Genomic DNA, 14,826 nt, shown 5'->3' on the forward strand with positions numbered 1-14,826 from the left:
TGTAATATGAACTGAGTGGATTGAGAGACATCTGTTATGTTCTTACCTTGGACAAATATTGATCTCTGACTGTTTTCCTGCTGGTTTGTTTTAGATCATTTATTTTTTTAATTGAGAAAAAATAAAATTTAAGTGTATAGGTATTTTGTCTTCATGTATGTCTATACACCGCATGGGTGCCTGGTGACCATGGAGGCCAAGAGAGCGGCACCTGATCCTCTGGGACAGGAGGTTGTGAGCCTCTATGTGGGTGCTGGGAATTGAACCTGGGCCCTCTCAAAGAGCAGTCAGAACTCCTTTTTTTGTTTTGTTTTGTTTTTGTTTTTTGTTTTTGAAACCAGAACATTTATTTTATCACTGATTGAAATCCTCAAGATGAACTGGATGCTGTAATAGCTGCCCTCTTGGCTTTAGGTGTTGTTCCTTCACGGAATCCATGTCTAAATCTGTGATAGACAATCTAGGTGCCTCATCTGACCATTCCCAGTAGTGTCTCGTCTCTTAGCCTTGGCGCTCCAGTTATACCTTCTCTTGCGCTGTGCAGGGTAGCCACATTTGCTACAAGTCGACTTCTGAGTAGGCCTTGGAGCCACACTGGTAGCACACACACAGCGTGTGCGTCTTGTTGTGACATTTTCCAAATAATGATGTTTCTTTTGTTATCTTGCTTCTACCAGCGAGGCCAAAGAGACTGGAAGAGAAAGTTGTCTGCCACTTCCTGTGGATAAGCTTCTGCCCCAGTCAGAACTCTTAAATGCTTAGCCATCTCTCCAGCCCTCTAAATGATTTCTTGTTGGTATAAGTGAGTCAGTGACAAAAGTTGTATCTACATTTCTGCTGCATGTCTCTGCACATGGAGGTCAGAAGTCAACATTAGGTGTCTTCGACAATCTTTCTCTTGAGAAAGAGTCTCTTGCTGAACTGGAGCTGGCTGGTTTGGTTTGAGTGGCTGCCAGTGAGCCCCAGGGATCTGCTAGGCTCCCCTTCCCCAGCTCTGGGATTACAAGTGTTCTCAATCATATCTGGTTTTTGCAGGGGTGCTGGAGAAAGGAACACAGGTCTTCATGCTTGGACAGGAAATATTCACTGACCAGGACATTGTGCTGGTCCCTAGATATCCTCTCTTGACTGGTTCATTTTTTAAATCATTCCTTAGCCTAGTTTCCTAGAATTGGCTTCACTATTCTGAAAATGGTTATATTATTACTTTCCTATTAATGGGATCAGGTGCCATGATGAAGATAACTTGTAGAAGAGTGAGTTTGCATTCAGGCTTTCGGTTCCAGAGTGATGATCTCATCACCACAGGGAGGCGTGGCAGCGGCATCCCGCATGGCCACAGAAGCAGGATGCTGAGGGGGCGTGGCTCAACTGCAAGCCTAAAGCAGGGAGAGCTGGAAACAAGGGGAGGCTGACACTTGTAAAGCTCATCTCCAGCCACATTTCCTGCAGCAAGGTCCCGCCTCCTGAGCCTTCCCAAACAGCGCCACTGACTGGGCACCACATGTTCATATATCTGAGTCTGTGAGGGACATTTCTCATTTAAATCACTACCGTTGTTAAGGCTCTGGCCCTTATGCTGACTTGTAGTCAGAGTATAAAATTTACATTCTTATACCACTCCCAAGTGTCCATCTCTCCGCATGGCACTAATATTTTCACCAAAACAGAAACAAGCGGGTATGTGAAACAGTGATTTATTGTCTTAATTTTTTTGTTAGCTATTATACTTGTTTCTTTAATAAGATTTTAAAACTTTTTATCGGTTCTTTGTGACTTTCACGTCACGCACCCATTCCCAGGAATCTTTCCATCCCTTTGTATTCATTCTCTACCCTTGCAACCTCCCCTTCTCAAAATAAATATAAAATAAAATTAAAAAACACTTGTCATGGAAGCTATGGTGTGTCATATACCCCTTTGTCCTCACATCTTTACTTGCAAATGCAGTGAGTCACTGGTCCTTTTTGAGGACTCTGGCTTTTGCTGCACTATCGATACCAGATCCTCAGTGGGACTCTTCTTGGAGATCCTGTTGTTGTGTGTCAAGGAGATCCTGCAGCTTTGGATGGCAAGACTGGCGTGTTCATGCACTCCAGCAGATGTTAGAATAGGTAGATGTTGGGGTGGGCCAACTTAAAGCCCTGGACCTGGGCCTGGGAGGTAGCTGAGTTGGTAAGCTTGTTAGCTCTCCTGCGCATGCGCCACCAGGGTGGAGCTCTCCAGCCAGGCCCCTCAGTGCTGTAGCTGGCAAGAGTCAGGGTCAGCTCTCCTGCTCTCATGTCCTTGGGGGTAGCTTACCGATGCCTTAGCTAACAGGGCCAGCTCTACTGTGCAGCCCAGGTGAGGAACAAGGCCCTCTCTCCAGAGTACTACAGCTGGTGAAGGACAGGGCCAGCTGTCCACTCTCATGACCAGCTCTTCTGCCTGCGTCAGACTCGGAAAAAGAGGTGGTGGTGAACATCTCTCCTGTGCCCATGCCACCTCAGGGGAGATGAATGGCCGGGGTCAACCTCCCTCTCCCACCACCCGGGTTAGCTCTACTGTGCTGCCCAGGCGAGGTAACGGGCACACTCTCTGAAAAGTTTTTATTCCTTTATTCATTCCTGTGTATGAGTGTGCACATGCACATGTGTTAAAGTCAAGGACAACTTGCAGGAGTCTGTTTGGCTCTAACAGTGTGGGCTCCAAAGCTTTAGCTCAGGTTGTCAGGCTGGTGGCAAATGCCTTTACCTACTGAGCATCTACCTCACTGGTCCTGTCTCTCTTATCATTCAGTTCTTGTGGTTCGGTTATTTAGTTCTGCATTTTTAGTTATTTACTAAAGTTTTAATGTTCTTCATAGCAGCTTCCGAAGACCTTTATATATTGAGGATGTGGACACCTGTCAGACACAGGACAAACATTTTTACCTTGTTCAAGGCCAGCCATTCTTATCTCTGTATTGTTCCAATTTTAGTGTGTTGCCAAAGTGAGGACTTTTTTTTTTTTTTTTTAACTTTGAAAAGTTCTCACAAAGTGTAGGCTAATCTTTACCATTGCATAGGCAAGAAGAGCCAGGCTCTGGGATTCCATGTGCACATTGCTGTGTTGAGCCTCACAAAAGGTTTTAAGCATGTAGTGTCTTTTTTTTTTTTAATTTTCTTTTTAATCTTTTTTTTTGTGTGTGTGTTTTTTTGTTTGTTTGTTTGTTTGATTTTTCGAGACAGGGTTTCTCTGTGTAGCCCTGGCTGTCCTGGAACTCACTCTGTAGACCAGGCTGACCTCGAACTCAGAAATCCGCCTGCCTCTGCATCCTAAGTTCTAGGATTAAAGGCATGTGCCACCACTGCCCGGCCTCACAAAAGGTTTTAAACCAATATTATACTATTACAGTTTACATCCAATAGCATGTACTTTAACCTACATCGTCTAGGAGTTTGAAAGATGGATTTATCTGTGTTTCCTATGTAACCACAACAGGATGCTTTCGAATCCTAAAAAGCTGTCTTGTGCCTCTTTGCAGTCAGCCCTCCCCTCCCCTCAGGCAACCGTTGATTTCTTTATGTCGCCATAGATGAGTCTTTCTGGATCTAAAAGTATACATAGAATCATTTAGCATGCATCCTTTAGAATCCAGCTATTTTCCACTTAGTCTCTTCTCGTAGACTTGCATTTCTTTTCTTTCTTTTTTTTTTTAGATTTGGTTTTTTCGAGACAGGGTTTCTCTGTATAGCCCTGGCTGTCCTGGAGCTCACTCTGTAGACCAGGCTGGCTTTGAACTCAGAAATCCACCTGCCTCTGCCTCCCAGAGTGCTGGGATTACAGGCGTGTGCCACCACTACCCGGCTACATAATTTATTAAAGTTAATTATATTGGTACTGTTGTGTAACTGTAGCCCTATTTGTAGCTATGTCTTTGAAAAAGCAGAATTCTAAAATTTGGATGAATTCCAAATTAGATATTTTTCATTAAGTGTGTGTGTGTGTGTGTGTGTGCGAAGACTCTTGACTATACAGAAATCCTGAAGACTTCCCACAATGCTTTCTTCTGGAAGTCTTATAATCTTAGTGTTTGTTTAGTACTAGAATCCATTTTGACTATGTTGGGCGACATGAAGTACAGGTCCAGCTCTATTTGTTATCTCTATTATGTGTGTGTTTTTTCCACAAGATTGGGTGTTGTCAGAAGACAATGTGTGTCTTCTTCCACTGAGTGGATCTGGAAGACGGAACTCAGATCAGGCTTTGGGGAAAGGTCCTCTCCTCACCGGACTGCCTTGCCAGTCCTAAGGTTTATATTTTATAATGGAGATCTGGATAAAATAAATAAGGCCCAGCAAGTTGACTCATTGGATATTAAGCTTGCTGTCAACTCTGATGATGGGGTTTGATCCCAGGTCCCACAGTGGAAGGAGAGAACTGATTCCGGAAAGTTGTCCTCTAACCTCTACCCACGTGAGTGCCTCCCAAACAACAAATGATGCTACATAAAAATAAGTAAAATAGGTATACATTAGCTATTAGTCATCATTATTAACTTCTGATTCTCTTGAGGCTAAGAAATTATAACCCCTGTTAGCAATGAGGTAGACATTTATTTGTACAACTCATTGGGTATTCCCCGCCCCCCCCCCCCCGCCCCCCATCCCCCAGGGTTGGGTGTAGAACCTAGAGCCAGGGTAAGTGCCTACTACCAAACTATATCCTCACCTCTATCTACAAGACTTAAAACTGATACAAGAAAGAAGAAGCAGTGTGAGTTCTTGGTTCACCCGGCATCTGTTTGGGCTTCCGTAATAGTTGCTCTTGACACTTCATATAACTGACTAGGAGGACTTGTGCAAGTGTGGTCGGTGCATGAGGCGTGAAAGGGGCTGGAACCGGGTGCGTAGCTTAGTTAGTGACGCTCTTGAGCAAGAGGACCTGAGTTCAGTGCCCAGTGCCTAAGTCAAAAGGCATCATCTGCTTGTGATCCAAGCCTTTTGGAAGCCAAAGACTGGGGATTCCCTGGCCAGCCGGCCTGGCTGAAATGGTGGGGGCCCCAGGTCTCAACGAGAGAACAAGAAAGCAAGGTGGGTGTCTTCCAGGGAAGGACACTGGAGGTTGACTTACAGCCTCCACCTCTACATCTACACACATGTAGGCAGTCGTGCACACACAGGAGCATGGACACCGACACCCCTTAAAAAAAAAGAAACGAGGGGGCACTTAGCTTGTGTGGGATGGAGCTGTTGTGTGGAGGAGCTGAAGAGCTTCGCTGTGCAGCTCGGAGGATCCCTGCATCTATCCTGCGGGAGCTGTGAGGCTTGGGAGGGGCGGGGATTATCCCAGAGCTTCACTTGTTAGCATCATGGCTGCTCTGATTGGAGAGACACCAAATGGATGAGGGCGGTGCTAGCACCCTTGAAGAGGGGCTGATTGCTGAAGGATGGAGGCTGGGATTGGGGTGGGGGTGGGGTGGGCAATTGCCTGATTTCAGAATAGGTAAAGCTTGGGGGGGAGGCATTAACGATTCCTGTTGGGATGTTGCGGAGGCTGTCTCTGCTTTAACTAGAGCTAAAGATGGCGGCAGGAGGAGGGACTTCAGAGAGTGAATGGCATTTATTCACTTTTAGATAATATTAGCACATCGCTTGAGAGGATAGCCAGAAGCGCCTCCTCTTTTGTTAAAGCATTTTAAAGTCTGCAAGGTGCTTATATGTGCTACTTTTTTTTTTCTTTTTTAAATTTGCTTTTACTGCTTTTATTTGGGTGTATGTTGCATAAATGTAGGGTCTCATGGAGAGGAAGAGGATGCTAGATCGGCTTGGAACTGGGGTTACAGGTGGCTATGAGCTGCTGACGCGGGTACTGGGATCTGAACTTGGGTCCCCCGGAAGAGCAACAAGCGTTCTTTGTTGTTTTAAGACAAGGTGTCTCTATGTAGCTCCGGTTGTCCTGAAACTCACTATGTCTGGCTTCGAACTCAGATCTGTCCACCTCTGCTTCCGGAGTGCTGGGATTAAGGTGTATGCTGGTACACTGAGTGTTCGGAACCACTGAACCACCTCTCCAGTCCCAGTTTTCTTTACTTCTTTTGCTGTTTTTTCATTTATAGGTGGCAGGGCAGGCTCCCAGGTTTTCCATGTTGCAGATGAGAGGCTCTGCCTTGGCTAGGAGTTGGCCTAAGGTCTGTGCTCTAAGATAACAGGCACTTGTGGTATCAGTGGGGCAGGGCTGGGAAGAGTCTCATCTAGGCTTCTACCTGAGTATCTTTTGGACAGGGTTGATAATATCTGCACCATTAGCCTCAATGTCGGGGGAAGGCCAAACAAAACACCCTAAGTGAGTGAATGCCAGGAAGTATAAAGCAGCCCTTTAGAGGCTGTCCTTTCTTTGTGCTGTGGCTGGGGATCAGCTGGCTGCTGGGTAGGGAGATGGAATTATGCTGGGGCTGGTGCAGTTCACGAGAGCAGAGGCCTGTGGGAGTGGGTGGAGTGCTGGCCTCTGGGACTTTATGGTGCTGCCCACAAAGCCTGAGGCTTCCTAGTTAAGTCAGGGAGGAGTATGAACTCATGTGTCCCAGAAAACACTCTGGGTTTGGATTCAGAGACCTGGGCATTGTCTATGGTTTATCACATCCTGGACATACTGTGCCATACTCAATTCCCTTGAATCTTATTTTACTCTTCTCTTTTGGTTGTTGTTTGTGTTTTCTGTGTGTGTGTGTGTGTGCGCGCGCGCGCGCGCGCGCGCGTGCGCAAGAGCAAACCTATAAATGGAAGCCAGCAGTTGATGTCCAGTGTTTTGCATTATTTATTATTATTATTATGATTATGATGATGATGATGACAAGATCTCTCCTTGAAGTCAGAGCTCACCACTTTGGCTTGACTGCCTAGCCAGAGTTCCCTGCCCCTGTCTCCCTAGCATAGGGTTTACAGACATGCTATGTCATACCTGGCATTTTATGTAGCTGCTAGGGACGCAGACTCCCATGTGAATGCGAACGTTTGTTCAGCAGGTTCCCTAACCAGCCAGCCATCCCTGTAGGCCTGCTTTTGTTTTCAACAGTTCTGGGATTCAAACCCAGGCCCTCAGGCATGCTAGACAAGCACTCTGCCACTGAGCTATGTCCCCAGCTTTCAACATACTCATCTTTGAAATGTGACATGATTTGTGAGTTTCCACAACTTGCTGTTTCTGTCTGTACTTTTGACCCAGCACCTGCTCCTCTTGGCATAAGTTAAGAGAGTGGAGGATGGGAAGGTTTGGAGAGAGGGGCCATGAGCCTCTAGGAGTTGTACACAATGAGGAGACAGATTTCTCTCAATCCTCTCATGAGACTAGCCCTTCTGACACCTTGATCCTGGTCAAAAGGTTGACATTGGCCACGTGGTCTTACAGATAAAACCTTGGTCTTGTTTTAAGCTGTAAGTTTGTGGCCCTTTGTTATAACAGCAAAAAGAAACTAATAAGAGTAGACGTAGGAGTCACCAAGCTTAGCACATGAATGGGTGCCATCTTTGGCATGGCTGAACCATAGCTTGTATATCCATTCATCAGCTGATGAGCATTTATTTGGGTTGCTTCCAAGTCTGAGCTGTTAAGAATGATGCTGTTACGACCGACTGTTTGTATGTGGGTCTCTGTGTGGACGTGTTTTCATGCTTCTTGGGAGTTTGCCCAAATGCCTAGGCACGGGATTGCTGTCCTCCAAGTGCATATTTAACTCTATAAGGCGCCGCCAGATTGCTTTCCAAAGTGGCAATCACATCCAGTGCTTCCACCAGCGGTGCTCGAGAGTCAGTTACAATGTATTCTAGCCAGTGCTCCACATTGTCAGCCTTTTTATAATACAAGTTTAATGCTATCTCACTGTGCTTTTAATTGCATTTCCCTGATGACTAATGACAGTGAACATTTTTTTCCCATGCTTTTTGGCCATCTGTAGCTCATTCTTTATGCAATGTCTGTTCAGTTCTTTTGTCTATTAAAAAAATTGGGTCATTTGTCTTATTAAATTTTAGGAGTTCTTTATATATTCTGACTAGACATCCATTATTGGATATGCTTTCTGCAAATATTTCCTTGCAGGCTGTGGCTTGTGTTTTATTTTGATGCTAGCTCCTTCCGGAGAGCAGATTTTTTTAAATTTTGATGAAATCCAACATTGTGGGGGTATCCTTGTTAAGAAATTTTTGTTTAACTTAAGACGAACAGGATTTTCTTCCAACTTTTCTTCTAGACCTTTTATAGTTTTAGCTCTTACACTTAGCTCTCTGGACCAGTTTGAGTTGGTTCCTCTGCTGAGGACAAGGTAAGGGTTAAGGTTTATGAAATTAAAAATATTGAGATGTCTCTCTGGTTTGGAATCAGGGTAATACTGGCTTCACAGTAGGTGCTTCGTATTGTGGGGATATAAAAGTAAAATCAGATCAGCACTGGGACTGTTTTTCCTCTCCTTTCTTCTTTTTCTTTCTTTAAGACAGGCTCTCATGTAGCCCAGGCTGGTCTAGAACTCACTATTCCTGCCTCCATCTTCCAAGTGCTGCAATTATAGGTGTGTGTTACATCCCTGGCCCCTCCATGTGTGACAAAGACAGATTTTTGATGAGTTTATGTGACAAATACAGATGAACTGCTTTGGGCTTCTAAAAAAGGAACAAGTCATGTGAAATCTGAATGAAAGAGGAGACACTGAAGAAAGGCTTTTGTGGGGCTGCAAGAACACAGCACCAAGTCACCATTTTAAATAGTAGGCTCCATGGAATGTTGTTCCTTCCTGGGGAGAACGCATGGTTTGTGTCCTCATGGGATTGTAAAACAGAGTGGTTTTATTAAAAAGAGACTTCCAGGGAAGTCATTTCAAGCAGGAGGAGGGGAATGAGTTGGGTGGGCAGCTGTGGGTGTGCTAGTTAGGGAGATTCTACGAACTCATTGCTGGTGGTTGCACATGCGTTTGTCTTCTCAAACTTAAACTGTCACTGAGTTATATTGTCCCTGTAAGGAATGTGGTGCTGAGAGGAAGGAAGGAAGGAAGGAAGGAAGGAAGGAAGGAAGGAAGGAAGGAAGGAAGGAAGGAAGGAAGGAAGGAAGGAAGGAAGGAAGGAGAGGGGCCAGCATGCTCGGTCTCCACACCTCGCCATGTTTTGGGCCCAGAATCCAGCCTTCATCATCTCATCCAGATCTCCCCAGCTTCCCAAGAGCAGCTCCAACTTTTCCACATTTGCCGATTAAAACACAAGATTCAGGCAGCTTAGCACCGTTGCCACGTTGAGGCTGAGGTCTCTGCTCTAGGCTCCAGTGCGGCTCTGATAAACTATACCACCTCCAGCTGCAGTGAGGACAACTGGCCCAGAGGCAGGGGCGGCTTGCAGGCAGCGGAGGTCCGGCAGGCCGGATGTTTGTGGGTTTGCTCCGACTCAGCAGAAGCACTCTGTGCTGCTGGCTGGGAGGTGGCTGGCTGTGTGGTTGGGGTTTGCAAGAGTCTGAGGCTCCTTTTGCCAGAGGGGCTTTGAAAGTTGCAGCTCTCAGCAGCAACTATCAGCCATGTTTTTTTTTTTTTTTTTCCTTTCTCCTCCAGATTGTATCCCGTCAAGGTTTTATTGGCTTATCTGTTCCCAGGATGACCCTTCTTCTTCCTTACCTGTGCAGCCTCCCCTGTCACTTACACACTTCCTGTCACACAGTGGCCCCTGGGAAGGACTCCTCCTCTCTTCAGCAGGGCTACCACTTGGCCCTGTTCTCTGCTTCCTTTGGTTTCCCCTGAGAGGTGTGAGTTCACCAGAGGGGAAAGCACAGCGGGGATCTTGTATGCATTCGGATTCCTGGCCGAGGGGGCTGCTCTCCTCTCTGAGGGGGCTGCTCTCCTCTGAGTTGTGTTCCGGTCATTCTCAAAGGGCCCCTGGAAATGGATAGTGCAGTGTGTCTGGGGAATCCTGGATGGTGGGACCTGCTACTGTCACCCCTTCTCCCCAGGACTCCTATCCCCAGGCCCTCTGAGGGGTAAGTAAGGGCTCTTGCCGGGCTGCCTCTGAATATCTGTCATCTGTTGTGATGTTTGGCCATCATGACCCTGCCCCTGCCAACTTAGAAAGGCTGAGCCAGGGCCCAGCCTGGCTGCCTAGTCTCCTGGCCGGCATTGCATGCTGCTTTGTGTCAGCAGAAAATGTGTGCCCCTCCTCCCCCCCCCCCCCCCAGCCTGCCTCCAGTCGCATTCTAGAGCACGCTGTCCCTTGCAGCCCTAGCCTGAGAGGCCGCTGTGCTGTGTCCCTGCTTGCTGGGCTGAGTCTGGTTTCTTTGTGCCCACATACCTGGTGCCTCAGGAATCTCAAAATACAGCTTGGTGGCTCAGTGACTTCAGGGGCTGTGCTTGAGGTGCCTGTTCCTCCTTCCAGGGGTGTCACTTCCAAGCTCCTCCCAGCTCCCAAAATACCAGCCCTACCTCCCGGCAGTGCCAGAAAATGCTTAGCACATTAGCGGGTTCAGCTGCAACCACGGTGACAGACACTCAGGAGGCTGCAGAAGGCACCTAGATTTCATTTTGAATTCCTTCCGGCACCTCACTATTTTGACAACACAGGGCAGCACCGTTACTAGGAACCTGTGTGGTAGAAGGGTGGGGGTGGGAGAGAGGAATCCTGAAGAGCCTGCCTCTGCACCTGCCTCCTCTCATTCTGCTGTGACTGCATCTGGCTCTAGCAGGCCTGTCTGGCGCGGACCTCCCTTTGGCCTTCTGGAGCCTGCTGGGAGCAGGTTTTGGATCCTAACAACTTTTCCCCACATAGTTGTCTCAGCTCAGTGACTTCTCTTGCAGGGAGACAAGAGGCTCCTGGTCCTGCCAGGCAGGCTGAGTGAGGGAAGCCATCTGAGGGAACAGCCGCCTTGCTCTCTGGGGCCTCTGCTCCTTCTCTGCCATTTCATGCTGCAGGCTCCGAAGCATGTCACCAACGATCTAAAACCCAGTTTCCTCGCATGTGAGCTAGACGAACTTGGCCGGCATTCCCTACCTCCATGTAAGGCTTGTCATCTGCAAGGGACAAATATATGCAGAGGTGTTTTGGAAAGTGTCAGGTGAGGCACACTTTCCCCTGAAGAAAACATGTTACGTCTTGTTTACTGTGAATTCCTCCACGATATCTAGTTTAGTGGATATAAAGGAAACGTGACAGCTTTCTAGAAGTTGCCCGTGTGTTCCATTGATTGATGTGTGAAGAGCATCAAGGCTCCGGATGTGTTAGCAGGCAGGGGCTGCTGCGCCAGGTAGCACAGACTGGGTCGGTAAATGGTCCACTGGTGATGGAGTCTGTGACACTGAGGAGGCTGGACACCGGGGTCACGGTGTCAGCTATGTGGGCCCCCCCTGTGGACTCTGAAGACACGTCTGTCCTGTAGCCTCTCCCAGCTTCCGTTGCTTCCCCGCCATCCTGGATGCCCTCGTCTCTGCTTGAATCTTCACAGGGTAGTGGTGACCCTGTGTGAAGCTCTGTGTTCAAACACTGTTTTAGTTTTAAAGGAAGACACCGATTGTTCCTGAATTTTTGGAGATTTTTATGTCTCAGAAATAGTTTTATTTTATTTCCCAAATGGCTTATAAGATGTAAAATTGTCTTTCAGAACCAAATAGAGTACCAGTTTATACTCTTCAGTTACTTCCTCTCTCCCTGCTCCCTTCCTGTTATTTACTTATTTATATTTATTTTTTAAGACAGGGGTTTTGATTATCTCAGGCTGGCCTTGAATTCGCCCCGTATCCCGGGATAACTTGAATCAGCCCCCCCACCTCAGCTTTCATAGGCATACCCCAGCGTGCTGTTTCCTACTTTTCTGTGCCATCCTTTCCCTGTGCATCTCTGAGTCATGGTTGACCCTTGTTTGGGCTCACATCCTTTCTTCCTTCTTGGGCCATCCATGTTGTCCTGTTCCCCAGTGACACTTCAGTGCATATCTCTGGCAGCAGAGTCCTGTTGGGGGAAATACTAAAAAAGTTGAACCAGCTCATTCCCGTGCTTGGGCCTCTGCCCTGGTGGCTTGGCTGGCCAGACATTGGCAGGCAATGGCTGGCCTGTTTGTATCTTGTGGAGATTCTAACTCTGAACTCCACAGTCTCTCCACCCAGCTTGCTAGGTTCCCACTGGCAAGTTGCTACCATGCCAACCCTGTGCTTCAGATCCCCCACAGCCTTTGTAAAGCCCCTCAGGCAAACCCACGCTTGGCTGCTGTACCTTTCTCTCTTGAACCCAGATGAGCTGCTGTGTGAAGAAAAATGCAACACAAACTTAGTTCAGAAACAATGGTAACTCAATCTCTGTGCACAACAACTAAAACCTAATCTTGTAAACCTTATTAAAATCTGATTCCTCTGGTTGTGGATCCTTGCGGATCTGCCATGATACTGGGAAACTCTAGCAGCTACATCTTGCCCCTCTGCTGTCCCAGTTCTAAAGAGAACTAACTCTCTCCTGATTCTTCTCTCCTGATTCCTCTCTCCTTCTGTCCAACCCAGAAGTCCCGCCTCTTCTCCCAGTGATTGGCTCCTTTATTCATGAGGGGATTGGTTTATAAGAACAGCACTAGGCCCACACACAACAGATCCCCCCAACCCCCCAATCTGTGTGTCCCCACTTGACCTAGATACTGGTATGTCAGTGGAGTGTTCATGGATGGAGCACTCCAGCACTGGCGTGCTGCTTGGACCATCATGCTGGTTGAAGATCTGTACAGGACCTGGTGCCATCTTGTCTCCCAGTCCTTTGTTTTCAAGGCTCCATGACTGTCCATTTCTCTGCATTGCATCTTCTCATGACCTTTCCAGTTTAGGAAGCTGGAGGGAGATGGAGGAATACCTTTATTTATACACTACCCTGGAAGAAGAGGAAACCTAAGGAATCCTTCCTGTGAGCCACAGGGATCCATTTCTCAGTTCTCTTTCTTGATAATCCCAAGAACTGGATAATCTCACCAGCCTTGTCTTACTGATGACCATTTTTGGTTCTGAATGGAAATGTGAGCTTTCCTAAGATGCTCCACGAGGGAGGACTCCAGCAGTCATTTCTGACACCTCCATTTTCTCCTGTGCATGAGGAATGTCGGCAGTGGCCACCCCTGTTAGCAGCCTGCGGAGCTTTATAAGAAGTCCTATTTCAGGGCTCCTCCAATCTGCTGAGCCACAAAAGAGTTGGATAAGCCCAAGGATCTGTGTTTCAGGATAGCCCCCGGAGACCCAGCTCATACACCCAGGGAGACCCACCCATGTCCTGCTGGGTTCCTCCTTCTCCCTGTTCCACCCAGCCTGGGGAACCTGCAGTCTGTCACACATGACTCTGAGTGGAATGGCACATGTGACCTGCCTTCCACCTTCTCCAGGCCTCTTCTCTTCTGTAGAGTAGTCCTGAGGGCCTGGTGGGGGTCAAGTGCTGAGACCTGGCCTGAGTTGAGGGAGTGGCATGTGTGATAATGTTGGCATCCTTTTCACTGCTCCCCAGAGCCTGTGCTTGTGTCCCTTGGAAGGCACCTAGCCTGGAGCCAGCAGGCAGTGTGCAAGGCAGATATGGTAGCGGGGGACAAGCCTGCACTCTGGATGATGGTGGTGGTGGTGATGGTGGTGATGATGGTGATGATGATAAATTGTTCCCATGATATTTACATAATATGCTAATATACTTTAATGTTGGACTTTGCAAAACCAACTAATAAATCATTTTTTAATTACAATACTAAAAATGGGGCTAGAGAGATGGGTCAGAGGTTAAGAGCACTGGCTGTTCTTCCAGCCAAGAGTGAGTATTCCAGGGTGAGACTGTGGGTGAATCAGGGCTTTGCTGAGAACCCTCCCACCTCTGGCCTGCTGTGCTGTCCTCTGCCCTTTGACCTTCCTTATCCTCACTCTTTTCTGCTCCTCCCCAACCCCCAGTTCCATTTGGCATCCCAGCACAGGCCAAAAAACAAACAAACAAACAAAAAACCAAAAACAAAAACCAAAAACAAAACAAAAACCAAAAAACAAACAAAAAACTCACATCTAAACCAATAACCCTTCTAAAAACCCAGTACCTTCTAGCAACTTAACAAACAAGAACAACCATCACCACCAAAGGAGCAAGCACTATTTTTTTTTAAATTGAGTATCTTCTTTATTTACATTGCCAATGGTAAAACCTTTCCCAATTTCCCCCTCCCAAAAGCCCCCTCCCCAACGATTCCCTCCCCCTCCTCCCTCCCCCTGCCTCCATGTATATGCCCCTCTATCCAACACAGTCCCACCTCCCCCCCAATTCCCCCCCCCCATCTGTTTCCCTTTGTTGTGGCCTCTATTGAGCCTTTACCTGACCAAAGACCACTCCTCCCACTGATGCCCAACAAGGCCTTCCTCTGCCACATTTTTGGCTAGAACCATGTATACCCCTTAGTTGATGATTCAGTCCCTGGGAGTCTCGGGGTATCTGGGTGTCCGAAGTCATTGTTTTTCCCATGGGGCTATATACCCCTTCAGCTCCTCTGGACAACCCTCCAGATTCTCCGTTGGGGACCCCAAGCTCAGTCCAAGCTTGGTTGCTAGTTTCTGCTTCTGAATTCGTAAAGGAGCAAGCACTATTGACCTGTGCACTGAATGGTCAGTAGTGACTTGCTTGCCCATAGGCTCAGGAAACCCTGCCCTGTGTTTTTCCGAGGCACATAAACATCATGTAGGGCTTAGCTGGCCCAGGCTCTTGGCAGTCATAGGACCCTGATGCTAACTTGTCAACCCAGTGAAGGCAGGAACCTTCTGTATCCCATGTGGGGCACATGTCTGGCCTGGAGTGGATGCTCACTGGATGTTTCTTGACTGAACTGAAAGGCACCGTCGAGTCAATCTTGGGTAGC

At 47.5% G+C, this 14,826-nt stretch overlaps 1 protein-coding gene and 1 pseudogene across 7 annotated transcripts in view; one reads left to right on the plus strand and one right to left on the minus strand.

Annotated features, from left to right (window-relative positions):
* Positions 1-14,826, plus strand: part of Dpf3 (double PHD fingers 3) — a 275,541-nt gene that overhangs the window by 69,478 nt on the left and 191,237 nt on the right. For 2 of the 7 annotated variants that reach the window (XR_007978346.1, XR_007978345.1), the window contains exon 1: positions 9,623-9,969. The exons of 2 other annotated variants lie outside the window; for them this stretch is intronic. Coding sequence is in view for 3 of the 5 variants with exons in the window: in XM_052185526.1 (XP_052041486.1) it covers positions 9,875-9,969 (95 nt within the window). In the remaining 2 variants the exon portion in view is untranslated. Of the gene's footprint in view, positions 1-9,613; positions 9,970-14,826 lie in introns of those variants that run through there. 3 more of the 7 variants (XM_052185526.1, XM_052185528.1, XM_052185529.1) reach the window with 3 other exon arrangements.
* Positions 371-9,110, minus strand: LOC127687726 (60S ribosomal protein L37-like; annotated as a pseudogene).

Source organism: Apodemus sylvaticus, chromosome 6 (genome assembly GCF_947179515.1).
Source record: "Apodemus sylvaticus chromosome 6, mApoSyl1.1, whole genome shotgun sequence".
Classification (NCBI taxonomy): domain Eukaryota; kingdom Metazoa; phylum Chordata; class Mammalia; order Rodentia; family Muridae; genus Apodemus; species Apodemus sylvaticus.